The sequence below is a fragment of the Daphnia magna genome, linkage group LG6, assembly GCF_020631705.1.
Source record: "Daphnia magna isolate NIES linkage group LG6, ASM2063170v1.1, whole genome shotgun sequence".
NCBI classification, from domain to species: Eukaryota; Metazoa; Arthropoda; class Branchiopoda; order Diplostraca; family Daphniidae; genus Daphnia; species Daphnia magna.
In genome coordinates, this window is record NC_059187.1 from 7,223,057 (window position 1) to 7,245,914 (window position 22,858).

At 41.8% G+C, this 22,858-nt stretch overlaps 3 protein-coding genes across 5 annotated transcripts; 2 read left to right on the plus strand and 1 right to left on the minus strand.

The window, feature by feature from the left end:
- Window positions 1–630: 630 nt before the first annotated feature.
- LOC123473996 lies at window positions 631–1,599 on the minus strand. The gene is made up of 2 exons (XM_045175774.1): window positions 1,410–1,599; window positions 631–861 (listed from the first exon to the last, which is right to left on the minus strand). The coding sequence occupies exons 1-2, from the start codon at window positions 1,572–1,574 to the stop codon at window positions 634–636; spliced, it is 393 nt and encodes a 130-aa protein (XP_045031709.1). The 5' UTR covers window positions 1,575–1,599; the 3' UTR covers window positions 631–633.
- Window positions 1,600–9,188: 7,589 nt separating this feature from the next.
- LOC116925959 (activin receptor type-1) lies at window positions 9,189–12,637 on the plus strand. Of its 2 annotated transcripts, XM_045175775.1 has the most exons (12): window positions 9,189–9,471; window positions 9,551–9,759; window positions 9,817–10,033; window positions 10,139–10,365; window positions 10,429–10,506; window positions 10,585–10,721; window positions 10,858–11,080; window positions 11,319–11,506; window positions 11,616–11,668; window positions 11,730–11,902; window positions 11,989–12,158; window positions 12,217–12,637. In XM_045175775.1, exons 1-11 carry the CDS (start codon window positions 9,378–9,380, stop codon window positions 12,127–12,129), a joined length of 1,740 nt encoding a protein of 579 aa, XP_045031710.1. In that variant the 5' UTR covers window positions 9,189–9,377; the 3' UTR covers window positions 12,130–12,158; window positions 12,217–12,637. The 2 variants fall into 2 exon arrangements, with proteins under 2 accessions (XP_045031710.1, XP_032788619.1); XM_032932728.2 differs by having other exon boundaries at window positions 9,190–9,471; window positions 11,989–12,637.
- A 938-nt stretch (window positions 12,638–13,575) lies between these two features.
- LOC116925961 (trypsin alpha-4) lies at window positions 13,576–16,714 on the plus strand. 2 transcript variants are annotated; one of them, XM_045175776.1, is made up of 9 exons: window positions 13,576–13,635; window positions 13,700–13,869; window positions 13,932–14,225; window positions 14,309–15,402; window positions 15,470–15,632; window positions 15,732–15,879; window positions 15,970–16,074; window positions 16,154–16,271; window positions 16,342–16,714. In XM_045175776.1, exons 4-9 carry the CDS (start codon window positions 15,336–15,338, stop codon window positions 16,623–16,625), a joined length of 885 nt encoding a protein of 294 aa, XP_045031711.1. In that variant the 5' UTR covers window positions 13,576–13,635; window positions 13,700–13,869; window positions 13,932–14,225; window positions 14,309–15,335; the 3' UTR covers window positions 16,626–16,714. The 2 variants fall into 2 exon arrangements, with proteins under 2 accessions (XP_045031711.1, XP_032788621.2); XM_032932730.2 differs by having other exon boundaries at window positions 13,700–14,225.
- Window positions 16,715–22,858: the final 6,144 nt, after the last annotated feature.

Consider the following 22,858-nt stretch of genomic DNA (forward strand, 5'->3'; position numbering starts at 1 on the left):
CAAATATGCTTCTAGGATCAGGTTTGGATAACGAGAGGAGTCCAGTCGATGTTTTGCCTCTACCCCCGACGTCTGGGTAGCCATGCTTTGAGTAGCAATCTTTCTCTTGGTGGCCTGGTTTCGTACAATATTCACATTTTGGGCGTGAGTCTTGATCAGCTCTGTATTGTTGTTTCGATCGCTTGTCTGCAAATCCTCCTCGAACTCCAAAATGTTTCTTTCCTCTTCCACGAACACCAGGATATCCGCCGCGACCGGGGGTGTATCCCCCATTTGCTGCTTCACTCGCGACAAAAGCTCCTTCAGTCACGTTACCGATCTTTTGATAGGACGTAACGACATTTTCTTCAGTAAGAAGTCGCTGAAGGAGATGGTCAAGAGTGCGATCTGCGGCTGGAACGCTAGCCCATACAGATCTCACGATGCGAAAGGTTTCCGGAAGAGTGGCTAAGGCTTTTGAAACCAGTTGGATGTTGCTGAGTGGTTGGTCCCGCTCTCTGAGCTTATCGGCCACGTTTGAAAGCTTTTGGATGTGAGTTCTCGTGTCGTCACCTTAAAAGGTTTGAAGATTGAATATATGATTAGTTTTTATCAATTTAGTTTATAGTATATATGATTATACCAGTCGTGTAGTTAAAGTCGTAATAGTTCTGCCAGAGTAGGTGTAGATGCTCTTCTGTTTGCAGTTGATACTGTTGGTTCAGCTTTTTTCCACATTTGAGTTGCATTAACGCATATATACAGGTTTTCCTTCATTTCCTTAGTTATAGTTGCCATGATGCAGTTTCGAGCTAAGACGTCCTTCCGTGTCCATTGTCGTATGGCTGCTTCGTTCAAAAGTAGGTTTTCTTCATTGCGTTCCTGTTAGGAGGAAAAGAAATTATGAGGCTGTTTAAATTGTCACAGGTTATCGCATGATATTGTCATAGGACACGAAATAAATCAACGAGCATTGCATCATGAATGATTCTCAGCGTTAGGGCTGATGAAACTGTGTTTTCAAAGGTAGGGATTCGAGCCAGTAACTAGCAAAGTGAGAAATGCCCTTTGAAATAAGAGTCTTGCTTGACTTTAGAGATAAAAGAGAAAAAAAAATTACAAACAAAAGTTTGGAAACATTCACAGATGGCATTCGGACCATGATCATTTAGTGTGATGTATGGTTAGATGGGTCTGTGAATGTGGGAAGCAGAATTTACAACATCTATGACTACGATTAAGTTTAAAGATTTGACTGAAGTTATAGTGAATAGAATGTTGCATTTGACAGTTGCATGTGCCATAGGGCAAGCATGTTCAGTACGATAGTAACCATAAGGCAATTGACACTCAACATGTGCCATAAGGCAAACTTTTCAACACGTTCTGTAACCAGAGAGTAGTTGAGTGATAAATTAAAAGTTTGTTACCTCCGCTGGACATAATTCTGTTCCCAACACAACACAATCAACTTCCATGGCCTGGAAGCATAAGTGTATCTCATAGTTCCATTCTCGGTGATTTGTGCTATCGAATTTTGGCACGTGAGAAACTGCTCTCAAAGAATTAAAGTCTTGTGCAACGTGTTCGGCCATTGTAGTTTAAAGCTACGTTAATCTGGGCCCATAACCTGTTGTGATTATAAATTCTACAATTATAAATAAGAACACATTTGCAATAATTTATTAACTTATAAACATGTATGTACCTCCACAGAGAACAGAAAATATTTGTTCGACTTAAAGCTATAAAAAACCTGGTAACAAGTCGGATGACTATCTCTTGTCAGGTATCACAAGGAAGAAGAAGGCTAGCTAGAGTTCTAGCAGACGAAGTGAGGGAGACATTTGGTGAAAGGAAGGGAGTGGGTTTAAGCAACTCAAATCTGGTTTGGCAACGCGCATTTGGGTTGTATAGAGAAAAAAACACAACAAGGTCCATTCCTAGCTCTCGACAAACGGTGAGGGCTATGTTCAGAACTTCAGCTGCTTGAACTTCCAGCCTAGGAATTGTAGGGCCTTTGACTGGGGTGACGTGGGTTTTCGACATGACGAAAGACACGTCTATCGCATGGTCTTCATAGACCGAACGGAAGTAAGCCACAGCTCCAAAGCCTTTTGAACTTGCAGCCGTGAATACATGCAACCGCTGCTGCTTACAGCTCGACGATGGAATCTATAACACCGTGGCACCGAAAGCGTCTCCAAATTTTCAAGATGGTCGTACCAATGTAGAAAACGTTCACGTAATTCTTCGGGTAGAAGATCATCCCAGCCAATCCTGGTTTCATACGTCCAGATGTCTTGAAGAAGAGACTTCATCAAGAAGGATACAGGCGCTACGAGACCCAATGGATCGTAAACACTGGAAATGATGCTTAGGAACGTTCGCTTGGTAAGAGTGTTAGGGTTTGATGACTTGTTAATTTTGAACGTTAACATGTCTCTCTCACCATCCCACATCACGCCAAGGGTTCGTTCAACGGGCAATTTATCCAGGTCGAGATTCAGAGTTGGTGTGGCGAGCCCGAACTCACGTTAAGCTGCCATCACGTTTCTTAATGACGACGTCCACTTCGTGAGGTTAAAACCACCCAACTGACGTAGGTTCTTCATTTGGCGGGCCCGTTTAACTACCTCATCTTCGGAATCGAAGGAGTCAAGGTAGTTGTCGACGTAGAACGTACGTCGAACACTGTCTGCAGCTTCTGGAAACTGGTCACGATGATCGTCTGCAGTTCGGTTCAGGGCGTAGATACAGGTAGTTGGGGATGAAATTGAGCCAAACACGTGAACGGTCATCTGGTACGTCAAGGGAGCAGTACTGCTGCCTGGCGTCCGGTAAACAAAACGGTAGGCTGACTGATCTTCTTCGGGTACTTGAACCTGATGAAACATCTTCTCGATGTCTGCACCAACCAGGATGAGATTTCGCCGGAACCGGATAAGAACACCCAACAAGCTAACCAGCAAGTTGGGACCCCGCAGAAGATTTTGGTTGATCGATGTTCCGCCATACTCGGCAGCTACATCGAAGACAACACGAACTTTGGTCGATGAGCTAAACGGACTCATGACTCCGTGGTGAGGTAGATACCACGTTTTGTTGCTTTCCTTCAATGCCTCTTGAGTCGTGAGAAGCCTGGCATGTTTTAATGCGATGTACTCCTTGACTACGGCATCGTATTTTCGGGCGAAGTCAGCATCTCGATGGAAGCGCCTCTCGAGTGCATAGAACCTTTTCAAGGCAGACGTTCGATTTTTCGTAAGGTTTACGTCATCAGCCTTCCACATCAAGCCGATTTGGTAACGATTACATACTTTTTTTACAGTACGGTCGAGGATACGTTTTCCTCGCAGGTCGTCTTCGGAAAGAACTGGCGGTTCTTCTTCGACGTCCTTTGCCTCGAGTTGCCAGAATCTCTTCACTAACTCGTTCAGGTCTTCGCTTTGTTCTTCTGACACAATGTGTGCGATGAACGGGCTATCGGTGTTCTGCGGGCCCGTTGGACTACCCAGGCACCAACCAAAAGGAGTCTTGAAGGCGATTGGCCCTGTTGTTCCAGCCGGCGGCTTGATGGAAGCGACATGATCGTGGGCCTCTGCTACGTCGATTCCGATGAGTACGGTTACTTCCTCCAGTTGAACGTTCGGGACATCAATACCACGTAAGTGTGTCCAAGATTCAAGCTGCTGATGGTCGATCGGAGAGTTCGACGTTACCTTCAATTTGTCGACGGTGTAAGAATGCTGAACTTCAAACTTGTTCTTTCCGTCACGGGATGAAATTGAGAAGTATACTACGGAAGCACAAACGTTAGACGTGGCCCCATCGTACGATACAACGTTGATGCGTTTAGACGGCCCAACGATTCCCAATTTCTTTATTACATCACTCCTTATCAGTGTGGTGTCCCTTCCGGTATCCAAGAAACCGTAGGTGTCGAACCACCTTCCACCAACATCAATGCGGATTGGTACGATCTTAAAACGTACACGTCGCTTTAAAGGCTCCAAATGGGTAGCTGTCCCAAGTAATGCCGTCGATGTTGGCGCCGATGGAGTGTGTTGATCTGCTGACTTCCGCTGTGGGATGAACTCAGCTCCATGAAGCAAGGTATGATGTCTCGAGCCAGTGCAACCACTAATGGTGCATTTGACGTCTTTCGGACACTCCTTACGTTCGTGGTTGCCGGTGAGACATGGCAAACACCTTCCGGACTTGAAGACTTTCTCTGCCCTTTTTTCTGGGGAGAGAGAGGTGAAGGCGGTGCATTCGATAAGGTTGTGGGCTTTGCCGTGGCATACCAAGCATTTCCAATGCTCCTTCTTCTCGGCTCTTCTCTTCTCCGTGTGCGGTCGGCTCCTTGGAGGCACGGTTGCTGGGGAAGATCATGCCGTTACTTTCGAGCCTTCCGTTGTCGATACATGGCCAATGGTGGATACATGAGGAACGCTGGGTCTCTTGACTGGCTCCTTTTCATGGAATCTCACGTTTTTGGACGTCGACGTGGGCAAAGACCCGAATACGTTTTTTCCATGTTGTTTGCTCATGGATTTTAAAGTTACCCAATCATCCAGGTCAAGGATGTTCAATTCTGCTGCCGCCATCTTACGTTTCTCACTCCACTTGTCCCTCAGGTATGCCGGCAGCTTCGCTTCAATAGCCATCAGCGTAGTGCGGCTGTGAAGTTCCTGCGCATACTTGGATTGGGATAGGGTCGCCACTGCACCATGTAGACGGTTCCCGAAGGATTTTAGGTTGCCAGCTTCTTGATTCTTCAATGGCTGAATCTGGAGCAGGTCATCTAGGTACGTCTGATCCATAATCTCGGTTCGGCCATAAACTGAATCGAGACGTTCCCACACAACGGAATACATGGAACCATCAGTAAGGCATTCACCGACTTCGTTACGAACGCCTTCTGTTAGGAACTCTTCAAGAATAAACAGGAGGACAGGGGAACCGTTGTACTCGTTTTCGTATAAGGCTCGGAGTTTGGCCTTAAACCGCGCGTAATTCTTCGGATTTCCATCGAACGGCTGGATCGTGAAGTTCGGGGTACGTGGACGACTACAGCAGCCACCATGAGGGTGGTTGGAGCTGCCTTTAGCAGGCTGGTGCTCAGAGGACGTGTCCGAAGATGCGTCGTCCCCAATAGAAGGGCCGCAGGCTGGATGCATGATAGGCAGTGGTCTCGAAGGCTGCTTCCGTGAAGAGGTGTCGGCGTCAAGCAGAGTCCTGCGATGCAGTACCGTGGCTTCGAGTGACTTCAAGGTAGACCGGGCGGAAACGTCTTGTCTAGCTGATAGAGTCTGTGGTCGACTAGGTATACGTGCTCCTTGGTCGATGACTTGCTCCTGAATCGTTCTCAGGTGTACCTTGCTGACACCAATCTCTGTTCGAAGGCCCTCGATCTGTGCGTTTAAGTCTAACTTAACCGTTTCGATCTTCTGATCCATGTCATGTAACGTCTTACGTGAGTCTTTAACCAACTGGGAGTTGGCGGCGATTTCAGTGGACGTGACATCGGAGCTGTCTATGAGCTTGCCTAGTTGCTCACCCATACCCTTTAAAGCCTTACTCAACGTTTCCGTGACTGACATTGCGTTGGCTTCCATTTGGAACTTTGACTGTTCCAATTTGACTTCCAGCTCCAACATTTGCTTCTGGAGGTGCAGGTCTAGCTGGCTGTTTTGTATGGGAAGACCAGTTGGCACCGACCGAGTAGACCTCTTCTGAGATAACGTTGTGCTAATTGTGACGTCTGAAGCTGACGTCCCAATAGAGCTGACTGAGTGACGAGACGACGTGGCATACCTAATGGCGAAGTTGAGAATTTCCACGTGGTCGGTGTCAAATTGTACCTCCCATTTTTCACAGGCTTGACGTTGTGGATCAGTAATATCGGGCAAACTTCCCATATACTTGTAATGAAGATCTTTGACGTCTTCGTAGATACGAATTAACTCGTCTCGCCATGCTGCAACTTGTAACTTCTTGAGTCTGATGGCTCCCATCTTGTGATCTGCCACTGATTTTCTGAGCTGATTCGTTAACTTCGTGTGGGCCGCTTTTCTTCTCCCACGTTTCTGCTTGAGATCGTTGTCTGGGAGGAGGGGGCCTTCATTCTTCACTTCTTCTGGCTTCATTTCGTCTTCTATAGAAATATTGCCGCCCGACTCAATACTCTCGGCTTTTGCTACGGCTTCACTCATGACGTAGAAACGTTCAAAGACAAGGAAGTAGTCACACGTAAACGGATGTCGATGATTCACGTAGATACAGCGACGATACAGTCAGATACGCAACGCGTGGTAGACCGGGCTCTGCCTTCAGGCTGGGGTAAACGTATGCCAAAGTCTTGCAACAGGGAATACCCGACAATTTTACTGAATCTTAACACGTTTTACTAGGGATGACAAGAGAAATGCACGTGTTCGTTAAATCCCGGGTTTCGGCACCATTTGTAACGCACCTGACGTGCTTGCAGGCGCGTTGCAGAGAAAGATAAGAGAGTTTACTTGGGGGGAATTTAAGCACACTGTATTTCTGTGAGAAAAACGGGGGGACAAAACGTAGAGGACAAACGTAAGGACAAAATGTCTTTAATACGGGGCAGGGAAAATCAAAAACGTAAAAATCGACTGGACTGACGAGGTAACTTGGTTACAAAAAGTACAAGACTGACAAAAAACAAAACGAGACCACCCGACGACGACTTAGAAGGCCCTTGCCTCCCACAGCCCTGCCCAATGAGGGCAGCACCGTAGGTGACAAGGTTGATTTTTCAAGATGGCGGTGGGTATACCCTGTTTACCCATCAAAACCGGCCCAGCCTACCCATATTAGCAAATAGGCTACCCGGATCACTCATGGGCGACTATTTTTGGCGATGATCCGCGGGTAAACCGGGTTTTCGAGTACGGGTGACATAGTCTAAGATGAAATGGTCAAACTACTTCGGTCATCCGGCGTCACTTTTCGCCTTACACGTAGGGCTCGGCCCCGATCTCAATCTAATCGGGGACACCGCAAACCCTCGCCGGAAAAAGAGAATCGGGGACGTTCGGTGAAGTGATTTTTTTTTTCGGTGCGGGACTCTGCTAGCACCGGTGCTGCACCGAAAGCACCGCTTCAGCCATAGAGGGTTCTCTATCAGTGATCTTGTCTTCTGATAGGTCAACCATTATCGCGTGAGTAGGGTCACATTTTTGTTCACGTTGGCCGCAAGGTAACTCCCACTTTCCAATTTAGATCTCGATGAAAAAGGTGGGACTGCCATCTGTTGACAAATGAGTTTTGTTTGTTTTCTGAGTGGAGTGAAACAACACACCCACAAGAGGCGCTCCCCCTGGCGGAAAATTACTCTTTCGCCCCGACCCAAAACCCCCGTTTTTTATATTGTTATCCCCGCAAGAGGGTACCCCTTTTCTGAGAGGGAAAATAGCCATAGTGGAGCAACCAGGGGTCTATGACTCTGCCTAGGTCTATGACTAGGGCTTGGCCCCGGTTCTCGAAAACCCGGGTTACCCGTGGATCGTCGCCAAAAGTAGTCGCCCATGGGCGATCCGGGTAGCCTATTCGCTAAAATGGGTAGGCTGGGCCGGGTTTGATGGGTAAACGGGTATACCCACCGCCATCTTGAAAAATGGTTGCTGGGAGGGCGCCAAGCCAAAAAAAGGGAAGGTAGCAAAAAGTTTCTTTTAAATGCCATCTTGTGGCGGAAATTGAAAGCACAAGACTAAATTCCGGGAAAGCTCGGGTAATCGGGCAAAAAAAAAGGGTAATTGGGGTAGGAAATCGGGGATGGCAGGGTTTCGAAACCGGGTAATGGAAACGGTTTTCGAAATTGTGTTACCCACATGAAAACCGGGTAGGTAGTGGGCACAAAGTCTCAAGAACCGTTACCAACCGGATCCAATTTTTTTTCCGAGAACACCTACCCATTCGCCCAAATACCTACCAATTGCACACGGGGCCGAGCCCTAGACGGGCAGAGTAATAGAATACTGGTGTAGCCACGCTTATGGCGGGCCCTCCCATTGCCTTTTTGGCCTGAAAGTCTTTCTATCCCATAACGAAAGCGCCACAGCGGCTGTGTTGTGAACTTGTGATGTATTACGTTTTCGCTATGTTTTCGCTCATTTTCGTCGTCTGCACTTCAGAAAGTAAACAAAAAGTGGCTTAATTAATTAGTGTGAAAAAATGTATGCATGAACATATGGGTTGTTATAACAATAACAACCCTTAAAACTCAATTCATAGGTGGCAGTTACGGTTATGGGACACTTAAATCGATATCTTGCCTCATTTTCTCACAATCGATACGCGAAATTGGCAACAACTTTTGGGAAAAAATCCGAGAGGGGGAGTTAACATGGCCGTGGCTACACCAGTATTCTATTACAGTGCCGGTCCAGTTATAGAACCGGCCTGTGCGCGGTTCTATAACTGAATGGTTCTATAACCAAGCACCCGATCTTAGTGCCACCTATCGTCGGTTCTTTCATCCCTCAAACTTTGACGGTCTTATAATGTAAGGGCACATAGCAGAGTGGTAATGCTGTTTGCTATGGATCTAGAGTCCCGTGTTCTAACCGCTGCTATGACTAACTTAAAAAGGGTTTTAATATATGTGTAATATAGTCTATGGCTATGAATGGTGAGATAATAGTGTATCTTCATTGGTAGGGGACCATCCACAGAGGAAGTGGTTTGATGAACTAGAAGAACTGTTTTCATAACAGAAGGAAAAAGAAATTAGAGTTGGTAGAAGGACTGGAATGGAACAAGGTGCTAGACGATAAGAATGAATAAAGGAAGCTTTTGCATTCTATTGTATTTGGTATGAATAACTTTACCGCCTATTATTATTGTATTTGGTATGAATAACTTTAACGCCTATTATTATTAGTTGGGTCATTGAACCGATGTACAACATTGCCTAAAAAGATAAAAACCATTACAGTAATATTTTTTGCATGTTTTAAAAGGCAAAACCCATTCATTCCCGCCATAGAAAATCGATATAGTTCATAATACAGCCAACGGTGGCGCTGAAACACGGCAAAGAAAAATCGGTTCGATAACCGAGCCGGTTCCATAGCTAGGCGGTTCTATAACTGGACCGGCACTGTACTCTGCCTAGACGGGTGGGTCTCAGGGAATTTCCTGCCCAATAAAAGTCTATAGCCGTATATAGTAGATTTGGCAACATGCAACTGGTACGGCAACAAGTCTTTGTTCCAGCCGTCAAGCTCCAATGAAAAAGAAATTGTGCCTGAAATTGTAACATGATAGATGTTGAAAATTATTTCTATGATCCTGATAGATACCATTCAGTTTAAAACAGTTCCTAGTTTTTTTGGTTGGTTCAAATTAAAAACTTACTCACCATGTTTTGTTTCAACGCCGTGTTCCTGCGCATGTTTTGTTTCTTATTTGTGCTTCAGCAGGCTTATAGTTCAGATGACGATGGTTCCAGCGAAGGTGAGTTGTTATTAAAATTTTTATTCGTGGTCGCTAGCCAAATTCATTTTCTTTACTACTTAATATCTTCTGATGGCAGACTTAGTGTTTTCAAGCTCATTACTGGAAAGTATGCCACATTTTCCATTGGACATGTTTGGAGATGATGAAGAAAACAGCCTAGATGTTTTTGGAAATGGTACACTTGGTCTATTATCTCCTAACCTAAATCACCATGCCAAGTATCAGTGCCATTCCTGTGAACAACCAGATTGTTCGGAAGAAACCATTTGCAATAATGCTTATCAGGTTAATCATTTAAAATATATTATGACACAAATAGTTTAAAATTTTGTTGATTGGTAGTGTTGGAAGTCCAAAGTCAGAGATCTCTCTGGTCTGGAGTCAGTTTCAAAAGGCTGCACAACAAGTGCTGAACAAGTTGTACTCTATTGCAATACATTGTCCTTTGATGGAAATGGAGAATATCAAAGGGAGAGCAGTTCATATGCTATTGAATGTTGCGAAGGAAATTTTTGTAACAATGGATCTTTTCCTATGCTTCCCACCACCCAATATGCAGGTAATAAGAAGGGATCCTAATGTGTTTTATTGCAACAGGCTATACTGAAAGGAAATCATATTATTCAAGTATCAAAGATAACCATTCATCCCTCCTTTTTTTCAGGAAGCTCTGAAACTGATGATTACAATGCAACTATTTTGCGTCTGATGCTAGCTATCCTTTGCCCTGTTATTATATTGGGAATTGCACTTGCCATAATTTTACTGATGATGCGCCATTGGCATAGACGTCGCATGGCTCGGTTAACTAGTATGGAAGGCTCGCAAGATCCGGACTACACTTACAGGGATGAATTGCGAGTTACAGCTGCTGGGGATAGTACCTTGCGAGTATGAACTAATTTAAGTCATTTTGATGAAAACTACAAATTTAGTTGTTGTAATCGTAAAAAGGAAGTGTTCGAACATTCTGTCACGTCGGGAAGTGGTTCTGGTATGCCTTTACTTATACAGCGAACGTTGGCTAAACAGGTAAACGATTTATTTCTAGTTTCGTCAATGAGCATTTGTTTGTTATACGTTTACTTTATTTGTTTCCCGAACTTACAGATCACGCTAGGAGAGTGTATCGGGAAAGGTCGCTATGGAGAAGTTTGGCGGGGATTGTGGCATGGAGAAAGTGTTGCTGTCAAAATTTTCTTTTCCAGAGATGAAGCGTCGTGGACTCGAGAGACGGAAATCTATAGGTTTTATTTTATTACTATTATTTATATATTTTCTTTTTTTTTTTTTTTCCTCTTTTTTTCTCCCTCTTTTTTTCTCCCCTCTCTCTCCTCCTGTTCTAAAGGTGGGTAAAATAAAATAAAAAATCTGTTCGTATAGTACTATGTTATTCCGACACGAAAACATCTTGGGATACATTGGATCAGACATGACGTCGCGCAACTCTATCACACAGTTGTGGCTTGTGACACATTACCACCCATTAGGATCCCTTTACGACCATCTGAACCGCCATTCGCTCAACCACGTTCAACTTTTGCATCTATGTATATCAGCCATCAGTGGTATTCTTCACCTTCATACTGAAATTTTCGGGACTCAGGTACGGGGTAAAAAGTAGACCTCATGGCATCATTTTTTATTTATTTATTGCTATTATTATTATTTCGTTTTCTTATTTATTTTTTTACTTATTCTTTTATTTATTCTTTATTTATTTATTTTTTTTATTTTTTTTAATTTTTTTAATTTTTTTAATTTTTTTTTTTTTTTTCGTCTTTGTAATCTGCTGGTTTCTAATTGCTTTGGCACTACATTCTCTTCTTCTTCTTTTTATTCAGGGTAAACCAGCAATAGCTCATCGTGATATCAAAACGAAAAATATTCTGGTTAGATCAAACGGAATGTGCGTCATAGCAGATTTCGGCCTGGCAGTTACTCACACGCAAACCACGGGAGAAATGAATGTTGCCAATAATCCACGTGTAGGGACAAAACGTTACATGAGCCCCGAAGTATTAGATCAAACGTAATGACACAAGCAAATACCCATCTGATTTTCATATCATTTCTATTATTTTCATGTCGTTCTAGCTGATGGCATCTAAAGTTTCATTTTAAAACTCTTTCTTTTACAGAATCAATATGAGCATTTTTGAATCTTTTCGGCGAGTGGACATGTACGCGTTCGGTACGTTTCAAAGTTAATAAGTAATCTATAGTAATACGTCATATAACTCATATTATTAAAGGTCTTGTGTTATGGGAGATGTGCCGACGTACTGTGTCATCAGGACTTGTCGAAGAGTATCGACCTCCATTTTTTGACATGGTGCCATCTGATCCAAGTTTTGAAGATATGCGTAAGGTTGTTTGCATTGACCAATACCGACCCATCGTTCCTCCTCATTGGGAATCAGATCCAGTAAGCTCTACCCTGTTACCAACAGCGTTCGTACAATATGCTGTTTGTCGAAAACTAAAAATATCATTTTTTAAAAATGCAAATAGATTTTGTCCGGCGTTTGGATTTTAATGAAGGAATGCTGGCACCAAAATCCGAACGTCCGTCTGCCAGCTCTTCGGCTAAAGAAATCTCTGTTGAAACTAGCTATGCAAGACCCTTCCCTAAACTTTAGACTGGATTTTTAATGACAACAGCGTGGTGCCTTCAATATCAGGTAGAATTTCGAAGAATCTCTTTCAAGACAGTTAAGATCCCGTGTATAACCACGCTAGGTTTTGCTCTTGGTTTGTCTTCATCTTTCTATTGTTGCTGGGGAAAAGCTTGACCCGCGTGATTCTTTGCATCCACAGTGTATTTTCTGGAATTGACAAAGAAAACTCCAAAGTGCCATAAAGGTGTTGTATTTGACTTGCCCATCCGTAACCTTTTTATGTAGTTGACTACAGTGTGCCAAGAGTGGTATTCATCGGATTCTTTAAACTTTTTTTTAGTTGAGCAGCTTGCATGTTGTGCCTTATCGATTTTTTTTTCCAAACTTTCCAAATTGCGTCAATTGGATGTGAAAAGGAATTATGTCAATAGCCAAATCTATCGTGAATGTGAGTTTTTGTGCTGCAGCTGAGAAAAGCGTTGAAAAAACTATGTGTGAGGACTACTCTTTTCATTGAAAATAAAGTTCTCATTGTAATGCAAGTACTATACTCTTATGTCCTTATGGTAGTTAGGTTCCAGTAAGACTACTTGTGGCCGAATTTTTTTTTTTTTTTTTGGTCAATAGTAGGGATCGGCCCCGACCCTAATCGGGGCGCATACTCGGCTAATCGGGTTAACCGCCCGCCCTGGGAAGAGGAATCGGGGCTGAATCGGGTTGCCATTTCGTCAGCCAGGGCGGAGCGGGGAAAAAATCAAGGTTAACCCGCTTGCCCCGAAGCCATTTGCAAAAATGGCGCCTGAATGCAAACTACAAATTTGGGTCGGGTTTTTATCGGGGAAACCGGGGCGAACTCCCCGATTTTCATAATAATGATCATTTCGACTCGATCGATTATGTTTTTACGTCGATCGATTGATTGCAATCGGGGTTGCATCCCCGATTAGGCACCGCGATGCAACCCCGATTGAGATCGGAGTTCCAAAATTTTCACCCCGAGCCCCGCCCCGAGCCCCGAATTTTGAAACCCGATTGGCAAAATGCGCCCTGATTAGGGTCGGGGCCGATCCCTAGTCAATAGGGCTGTTCCGACATCTTTTTTCGCATTTGATTCTATCGCGTAACGCAGCATTCGACGGCCGATTCTGTCTGCTATGACGGAATTGTGAAAGGTAGTTTATCCCTGAGGGTGTATATGTATATATACCGAAGGACTATAACAATTTTAGGGTGTGGGGTATAGGGGGTAGGGTAGTAGTAGTAGATCTCAGAAGGTTTAATGTCCATTATGTATTTCCATATACGTTTCTTCCCTGAATGACCAATCGTCCCCAAATTTTGTACAAAATTCTGTCAAAATTTGATACGTGGTATAGTGGTTTTTCATTTGATTCTATTACAGTTTAAAAAAATTAATTTGCGTAATTGTTACCTAGCTGGTTGCCGAATCCTAGGCAGTGAATTCGCTTTTGTTTGCGTAACCTTACAACTGTCAATGCATTGCAGTCAGTGCAGAAGGCTGTATAACAGTCACTAAACAGTAAGTTTTTTCTTTAACAAAATGTTTTAAACAGTGGATTTTTATATATTTTTTTATATTGCAGTAGTAAACATGCTGCCTATATTATAGTTGAATGCCAATTACTCTCTAATTCAAAACTAGTTTATTGGTCCAATAATTAACGCCAATAATTGACGCTTCTGCGAAAAAGCGTAAGTTGAAAGACTTGGCTTGTTATTACCGATTATTTTGATAACGGTGACGTCATGACTCGTAAGTGTGAAAGAAGACAAGACGGAGAACGAAGCAAACACTATAAATTGATTGAAATTTAGAAATCTTGGATCCAAAATCTGTTTATCTTTGGCCCACGTTCTTTGTTTTCAGCGGAAAAGTTGTCTTTGAAAGTAGTTTCAAGTATAGAGTAGTCTGAAGATTTGACCTTAATAGAATGGGTGTCATAAGGTGCAAAGTGTCTAACTGTCGCAACATAAAAAGCGGAAGTGTAAAAGTATTTAGTTTACCGAAGGCGGGCCAACGACGAGACCTGTGCTTGAAGAGAATTGCGATAAATTATGGCAACTGTAGCGTGGAAAACCTGTTTGTGTGTTCATTTCATTTTGTATCAGGTATTCATCTTTATATTATCACCACTAGCTTTTTCAGCGAAACTTTAAAATTTATTCATATTTCGCACAATAACAAAATACAGTCATAGCAGACAGAATCGGCCATCGAATGCTGCGTTGCGCGATAAAATCAAATGCGAAAAAAGATGTCGAACAGCCCTATACAGACAAGTAGCTGCAATCACTACGGATGTTAGAATTTTCACGGTAAACCTTTACACAAACAACTAAAATACCCGACTTCAGATGCAAATCTTAGAACTTGGCCAAACACATCGAACTTAGGACACTTAGTTAGGATACTGATTTAATCGTTAAGAGACGGTGCATAGTTAAGCTGCAGTCTATCAGAAATAAACAGAACCTTTCTTCTACCTAAGTGGCATTAACTGAGAGACATGCTCGACAGTAGGTACGTATAAGTAATAAAAATTGCGACAAAAGAAAATGTGAAGATGCATGACTTTTCGTTCTTTCCTCCCAATGGAATGATCATAATGTGGTTACTCCCACGATTAATGAAAAAAAGATCGTTTGTGCCGTTATACTTTCTTGCACACCTTTTTGCAAATGCCCTGGCGTGTAATATTGGTAGACTATGTACTGTGTTATATGAAAACATATGCGCAATTTTTCTGAAAAGGGTTAGTGGGCTAGAGCCTCATTCTCCCAATCGGAACACGCAATAGAGATTTTAAATTGTGATGGCTTTGCCGTTGGTGCGTTTTCAAATGCAAAACTTGGGGCCCTCAAAACTCGGGAAAATGAAAGGAAGTTATTTAAGGTCTGGCCGAACGCCAATAATCTAAGACCAATGCTTCCTCTTTTCATGTAGTAGTCAAACGTTCGTCTTACGGAATCACACTGTTTCAGCGAAAAACATTTGCCACATCACATTAAAAACAAGCAAAAATTTCGATAATAGTATAGTAGGGTCAATTATAAAGGAATCTTGCTCATTATTGGGTTTTCACAGAATAAGTTGTTTGTTTTTACGGGAGGGGAGGGGACCCTTTTTATTTGTTTGTTTGTTTGGAATGGGATGTGCATGAATAGTGTGATATCAGCTACAACGGATAAAAAGATGAGCTGAATACCGTGACCGAAGTAATGGGCTGTAAATCAATCATGGAAACCGTGTCGTTGCTCCTACTTTGCCTTAGTGTTGGAGTTATAAGTATGAAAGTCAATTTATCATTTTGTAATAATCTAGAGCAATTAATAAGTTGTCGCTTGTCTTTTAGGCGTGCCGATTGATTTCGGCAACCAGCGCATTATGGGCGGTATCCAAGCCAGTTCTGGTGAATTTCCGTACGTCGTTTCCGTCATGTATAATGGCCAACACCATTGCGGAGGATTTATTTACAACCTCCAATGGGTCATAACGGCTGCATCTTGCGTTTACGGGTATGCATTTAAAGCTTGGCATGTCAATAATAAATCCAAGAGTCTGGAATGGTTAAGAAATACTATAACGATTTCGTTTTTTCTTCGAAACGTTCGTAGGAAGTATCCAAGTCAACTTAAGGTGACTGTCGGTCAGCTGTCATTGAATAATGTTGATCCTGGGGAAGAAATAATAAATGTTTTTTCTTTCCGTACTTTCAACGCTTACGATCCCGTTACGAAATCGAACGATATTGCGATGATAGAGGTAAGATAAGCAAATGATATCAAAAGATTTTAGACGTACTGTACCAACTAGGTCATTTGATCTCATTCCATATGAACTTTATTGATATAGCTTGCGACACCGATTACGATTGGATCTTACGTGAAATGGGTTATATATGATGAAATCGACGAATCTGTTCCATATGGAACATTCATAGGATGGGGTGCTACTCAGGTGAATATCAAAATATGTACATTAACTCTGTACTGGGTTTCTATGGCATAATAGCCTAATTTGTTTAAAATCGACTTAGAACGAAGGGTTACCTTCACTGAACTTACGTAAAGCGAATTTGGCCATTTCGACAGATTGTCCGACTTATTATGCAAGCAGCGAATTCAATTATAATACCATGATATGCGCTGGCGATGGTAAGAATAGAATGCATTACCAGTTTTTCACGCAAATTGGTCCAATTTGGCTGTATCTTGGTTTTCGCAGCGAATATCAGTCCTTGTGTTTACGACGAAGGTTCCCCTTTTGTTCAGAAAATCTCCAACCAGGACGTAGTGGTTGGCATTATGTCAAAAAACCAAGGATGTGGCACAAATTTCCCTCCTTCTGTTTTTACGCGCTTATCGGTTTTTTATTCCTGGATTCAAAATCAGGCCGGTATACAACCAACCAACCCAACTACAATTCTGCCTACAACAATAACGGCTCCAACAGCGCCATGCATAAACTGCGTCACTGCTCGTTACGAACCGGAAATACCGTATCAATAGCTTGAAAGCTATCAGTAAATTTACTAAACCTACGCCTTTCAACGCTTACATTTAAATGCAAGCTTAATGTTTCACTTTCAATTATAAATTAAAAAAAAACAGTTCAATGTAGATCGTTGCCAAAAGCATTCTTTATATAGGGCTGTTCGAAATCTTTTTTCACATATGATTTTATCGCGCAGCGCAGCATTCGACGGCCTATTCTGTCTGCTATGACTGTATTTTGTTATTGGGCGAAATATGAATAAATTTATAATTTTCGCTGAAAAAGTTAGTTTTTCGTTTCATTTTATTCTTCATTTTGTTTTTTGTGTTAGTGTAAAACCACGATATAATAGGAAAGGTACACTCTCGCGCTATCCCAGTCTCTTGGAAGAAACGGCGGGTGTTCAGTAAGGGGTCCCAAGATTCTCCGCCAGGTTCGCTAGTATAGGAGGCCCCTCGCCTCTCGGGGGTTTAGTAAAAATTGGGGTTTTTCGTTCGTTATCTATAAAATTACCAATCAATGTGCCCAGAAATTGATTTAATTTAAGCTTAATTTGATTCCCTATCCTTAAATACCAAATTCATCTAGATTAGGCAATTATTTATATGTTAAATTTGTGATTGAAATTCACAATTTTTTGAAATTTACGTCTTTCGCAACATTGCCTATTTCATTATATTAAACACATTTGTCTTCTCTCTAGTGCAGCAACTTTTACACCTTTGTTAAAACTGGATATATTTAATAAATATTGACGAATTCTGTTTCCAATGAATTCTGCAGCACAATAACAAAATACAGTCATAGCAGACAGAATAGGCCGTGGAATGCTGCGTTGCGCGATCAAATCAAATGCGAAAAGATGTCGAACAGTCCTATACGGAGGCAGAGTTAGAACCCTGGTTCGTCCACTCCGAGAGAAACCGTTTCTCTCAGTTTTCTGCACTGTAAAGAGGACCAAATTCGCTGATCGATAGGCTAACTATCGATTTTAAACTTTATTGTAAGGGAGCCATGTTCGATTTTGAAAGCAAAGCAATGCACTGGTTTCAAGAAGCTCTAAAAAGAATTCGACTTTAAAAAATGACTTGTTCAAACTTTTGCGCTATTTTACAGTGCCGTCGAATCAACAAAGCTACATGGGATATGGAAAATGGAATTACTTATTTCGTAGTACCGAAAGATTCCTTTGAAAAGTGGAAAGATATCGTCCCGAATTTGAAGAAAGGATCTCGTTTGTGCACTCGTCATTTCGATGAATCGGACATCATAAAAGGATTACAAATGGGAAGCATATTTCACGAATACTTACGATGGCAGCTGAAAAAAGGTGCGTGTCCCAAACGATTTCTACTCGACAGTGATTATCCTGAAGAAACAAGACAGAGCCAGCCAAAAAAAAAAAATATTCTTCTGGATAAAACATTATATGGAAATGGACAGAAAAACTCAACACCCATTACAAAATTGTCTTTTGGAATGGGAAACCGTAAAAAGTTTCATTTAATTTGTTTTAATTTTGTCTTACAAAATGTATTTGTACTTTATCTAGTTTTAAACAGAGACGAATCTGCTGCCGTTTGTCCTGCTGGGAAATACAAGGATTTAGCTCCTGTACAAATTGATCTTGATTTGGCACAAGAAAACAATGCCATTACGGCCAAGGAATGTGCTGCTCCAACCAGCTGCTAGGTAGTTCCTCCAATTCCACTTGACACTGGTATGTGATATATATTTGTACATTTATTATTCACGTCTCTAACATTAAAAAACGCCACTGGTGTCGGCCTTCGAGATTTATGTGGGGCTGCGTTGGCCGAACCATAAAAATCTAGATCAAGATAAACTTACATGACATGCAAAGTTCAATTTCATATTAGAAAACACATAATTAAAGGCAACCAGCAAAAGGAAGTCCATGATAGAATTTTACATAGGAAAATAAAATCGTAGTGTAAATTAGTAGAAAAGTTTATCCGAAATCCAAAAGTCACATTTCTCTGCATGACAGCATGCAGAACAAATGACAAACGACAGCCGCCTACGATATTTGTAAACAAACAGTCAAACACAAAATAAAAGTTATAAAATGAACACAAACACCAACGGATTTGAAATTCTGCTCAGACACGTAGTTTAATACGGCAAATCGAATAAAAAATAAATGAAAACGAAAAGTTCCCCAGTTTACACGCGATAATTCCCCCCAATTTTGTAGCCAATCACAAACCGGCGGGAACCACAAAAATTTGAATTTTGACCAAAAAATAAATATAAAAAAAGAAGAAAAACACCAACAGACTTGAAAATTTGCCCAGACACGTAGTTTAATACGGCGAATCGAATAAAAAATAAATAAAAACGAAAAGTTCCCCAGTTTACACGCGATAATTCCCCCCCAATTGACAACCAATCAAAACCTGGCTGGAACCCCTGGGGAAACAATAAACATTTTGGGGCCCATAACCACGGGATAGCCTTCAATCTTTCCCAAGGAAAATCTCCCAGGGATTTTGTTTTTAGATTTGAGTAGGCTCACAGACAAATCTGCTGCTGTTTGGCCGGCTGGGAAGTACGAGGATTTAGCTCCTGTACAAATTGATCTTGATGTTGCTCAAGTAAACAATGCCATTACGGCCAAGGAATGTGCTGCACCAACCAGCTGCGAGGTAGTTCCTCCAATTCCACTTGACACTGGTATGTGATATATATTTGTACATTTATTATTCACGTCTCTAACATTAAATTTTGTTTTTAGATTTGAATAGGCTCACAGGCAAATCTGCTGCTGTTTGTCCGGCTTGGAAGTACGAGGATTTAGCTCCTGTACAAATGGATCTTGATGTTGCTCAAGTGAACATGCCATTACGGCCAAGGAATTTGCTGCACCAACTAGTTGCGAGGCATTTACTCCAGTTCCAGTCGGCATCGGTACTTGATTTCTATTTGTCCCACTCAACACAAATTCTGCCGATGGTGCTCCATAGGTGAGCCCATCTGGAGATCATGGGTATCCTGTGGCAATCCATTTTCGTTCCAAACCCCTTCCTTTTGAAGGCCAGATTTGTACCATCTGTCCGCCCTGTAACATACCTCTGGTATGCCAGATCTGTACCTTTCTTGTACAGATTGGTTTTACCTGTATATAAATTCATTGATAATTATATTTTTCCTAAGTTGAATAAAAAACAAAGAAAACGCAATGAAAAGTAATGTTGTATTGTTTTTGAAAAAAACAACAATTTAAAGTTTAATATATATTTGTTATATTTAAATTTATTATAATTTATTCGGTCCAGCAACGGAAAATCTGACGCGCTGTAAACCACCACCACAGCGCTCATTATCCAACGGTGACGAGTGTGATCACTTTTCTTCCTAGTTAGAAAAGATACGTCGACAGATTAATCATATCTTACTACTAGCGCAAGGATTGGGGATACACTTACTTTGTTTCGGTCGATTGAGTGGCGCAGCCATTCCTTCACCGAAGTGTATACTTCATCATCAGTGGCCTCTTTCAGGCGAGGGTGAAAACGAACTGCGTCTAATCAATAAAATAATTAGGATTTAAGTGGCAAATAAGGCAATAGACTTTGTTGGCACCATTACCACAGATTTCAGCAAAAATCCTTGGCATGTCCAACATTTTATGCTTAAATTCGTTGGGTTTTGACCGACCAGTCCAAGTTATTTCAGTTCCAAGTCTATTAGTCATTAACTTAGCCATGACACGATATGTCGTGCTGCTTACGACATCTCCACCAACACGTCCAAGCAAGACAACCTAGAAAGGAATCATAGCGTTTCACTCATTGCGTACAAGTACACCTTACATACAGAAGACCAAATTTACCAATCGAGTTTTTACGTCTCCAGTGGAAAGGAGATTTTCCAACTCTTTCATAGTTTCAATGTCGTTCAACGGGAACTCAAAACCCAAAATGTTGGCAGTATCCTCGATTTTATCCGTCACGTCGCGTTGGTTGACCGCCAGTGTAAGGGTTTCGACGGCAGAAGTTAGTTCTCGTAAATGAACTTTAATGTATTCAAAATTGCGCTTGGCGTATGAACGAAAATCTAGAGTGAGTAAAATTTGATGATTAGTCATAAAAGAAACAATGCAATAGTTTGGAAATGCATCACCTTGATCGCTGTTGCTATCTCGTTTGCTCCTAATAGCTTCTCCTTCACGATTCTCCGCTTCAGCACGTTGTTCTATAGCTGGTCGAGTACGGTGGGCTTCAGATACGGGAAAATAATGCTGCGGTTTACGTCGATCATTTCTCACTAGTGAAACCTCTTGTAAAGGTATTTGAATAGGACAGGTACCAATATCAGGATAACTCAACGGGGCACTATCCGTTTGCGAAAAAGCCTCGTCCAAATGCTAAAATGAATTGGCTCGCACGTTCACCTCATCCAAATAAGGCTCATCGTTCCAATTGGGACAATCTAAATTTAAAAAGTTTCAAGAATGACCTTCTAAAAATTCTTAAAATCAGCTGGATACCCTCAACATTTTGAACGCTCGAGGAGTGTTGATGTGCGTTACGTCGTTGGTTATCTGGGTTGACTATATCTATATCAAAAGAAAGATTCTCCATGTTTGTAAATTCTTCTGCAGCTGAACAAGCATTTTCTGGGCCATAAAGCTCGTCATTAATAGTGAGATTTCCATCAATTTTTTAAACCTGGTTTTCTGATATGAGGAAAAATTACAAATATTATTTAATTGTGATTAAATATTGAGGATATGCCAAAGATGGGTTCTTACTTGAAATGTTTTGATTCTTAACGCTTGGGATATTTCTCTTGTTTACGCTAGTGGTCTTAGGGCAATTGGGTAATCCAGGAACAACTGCCAGCTTTCTTGGCATAGCGGTCGATTTACTTGGCGCAGCAACCGGTTTCTTAGCAACATTACTCGCGTTTAATCCAGGCACGATTGCCGACTGCCTTGGCATAGCAGCCGACTTCTTAGTGACATCAGCTATCTTCTTTTGAGCAGCTATGCCGGGTACAGTCGTTGGTTTCGAAGTGTGAGACCTGTACTGAGAGAAGTTATTCAAGTTTTGTGGGCTCGGCTTCCATGGTCGAGGATGAGGAATGCGCTTTGGTGGCCCCCTCTTCGCCGGTGGAGAACGGAGACTATCGTTTGAGACAGAGCGACCAGAAATGCCAACTAGTGTAGATGGAGGGGACGGTGGTGAGTAAAGCAGGGGTTCTTCTGTCTCGCTGAACGACGCGTCCACATATCCATCCAACTGCTTCACTCTTCTTTCTCTGGTCGATGTCCGGAAAGGAGTGGGAGATGCCATCGATGCTATTCTGTAACAAGTGAGTTAAACTGAGTCACAAAGCACACAAAGCAAGACCTGACTATCAAGGAAACTTCAAATCCTCAGCAATAAGAGGGAAATTGCAAATGAGTTAGGGGGAAACAGTCTAGGCATCCTGTAGCATTTTTTTGAAACCATATCGAGAGGCCAAAAGAAAAGTTCCTCACTAAGGAGCGAGACCTTATATATATCTAAACGGGAGGAAGACATTGGCGAAATGAATAGATCCGATTGGTCTATATAAAGCCGCCCGATAAAAAAAGGATCGCCTTGCATTTCAACAAAATTCTCAATTACCGCAACATTTCCATCTGTTAGTAAAACACAACAGTTTGCCAAATCGTTTTTTCGCATGATAGGAATCTCTTTCCCACCAAAACCTGTCGGAATTGAATACCAAAGCAGTGCTGTAGCGTCGGCCCAGAAAAATGCTCTTTTTTAAACAGATACCACTTTGTAGCACTAACAGGAATTTCACTGATAACGTTTAGTTCCAGCTCCTGCGTTCGATGGACTAACTGTTTTAACGGTTTTTCACTCTTTCTTACTTTCCGTTTTACTTCTTGTAAATAGTTTTCAAACGGGTATGCACTGTAAGTATTCAAAGGCCCAAAACGTATCACATCTTTAGCCAAGTGAATTAGTCCATGCACATTGTTAGAAACAAACGATTTCCCATACAACTGAACTGAATTTTTGACGAAATTTACAAGAAGTTTGTGAGCATACTCATTAAAAGTAATACAAAGAGATTCTGATGATAAAATTCTTATAGCAATGCTCAACGACAGAAAATGTTCGTACTGGTCCTGCGGGACAATATTGAAAAAAAACAACAGGTCCAAAATACTCAAGACATTGACCGTGCTCGGTTCCTTTCCACCTAGCGAAATCTTTGGTAATTC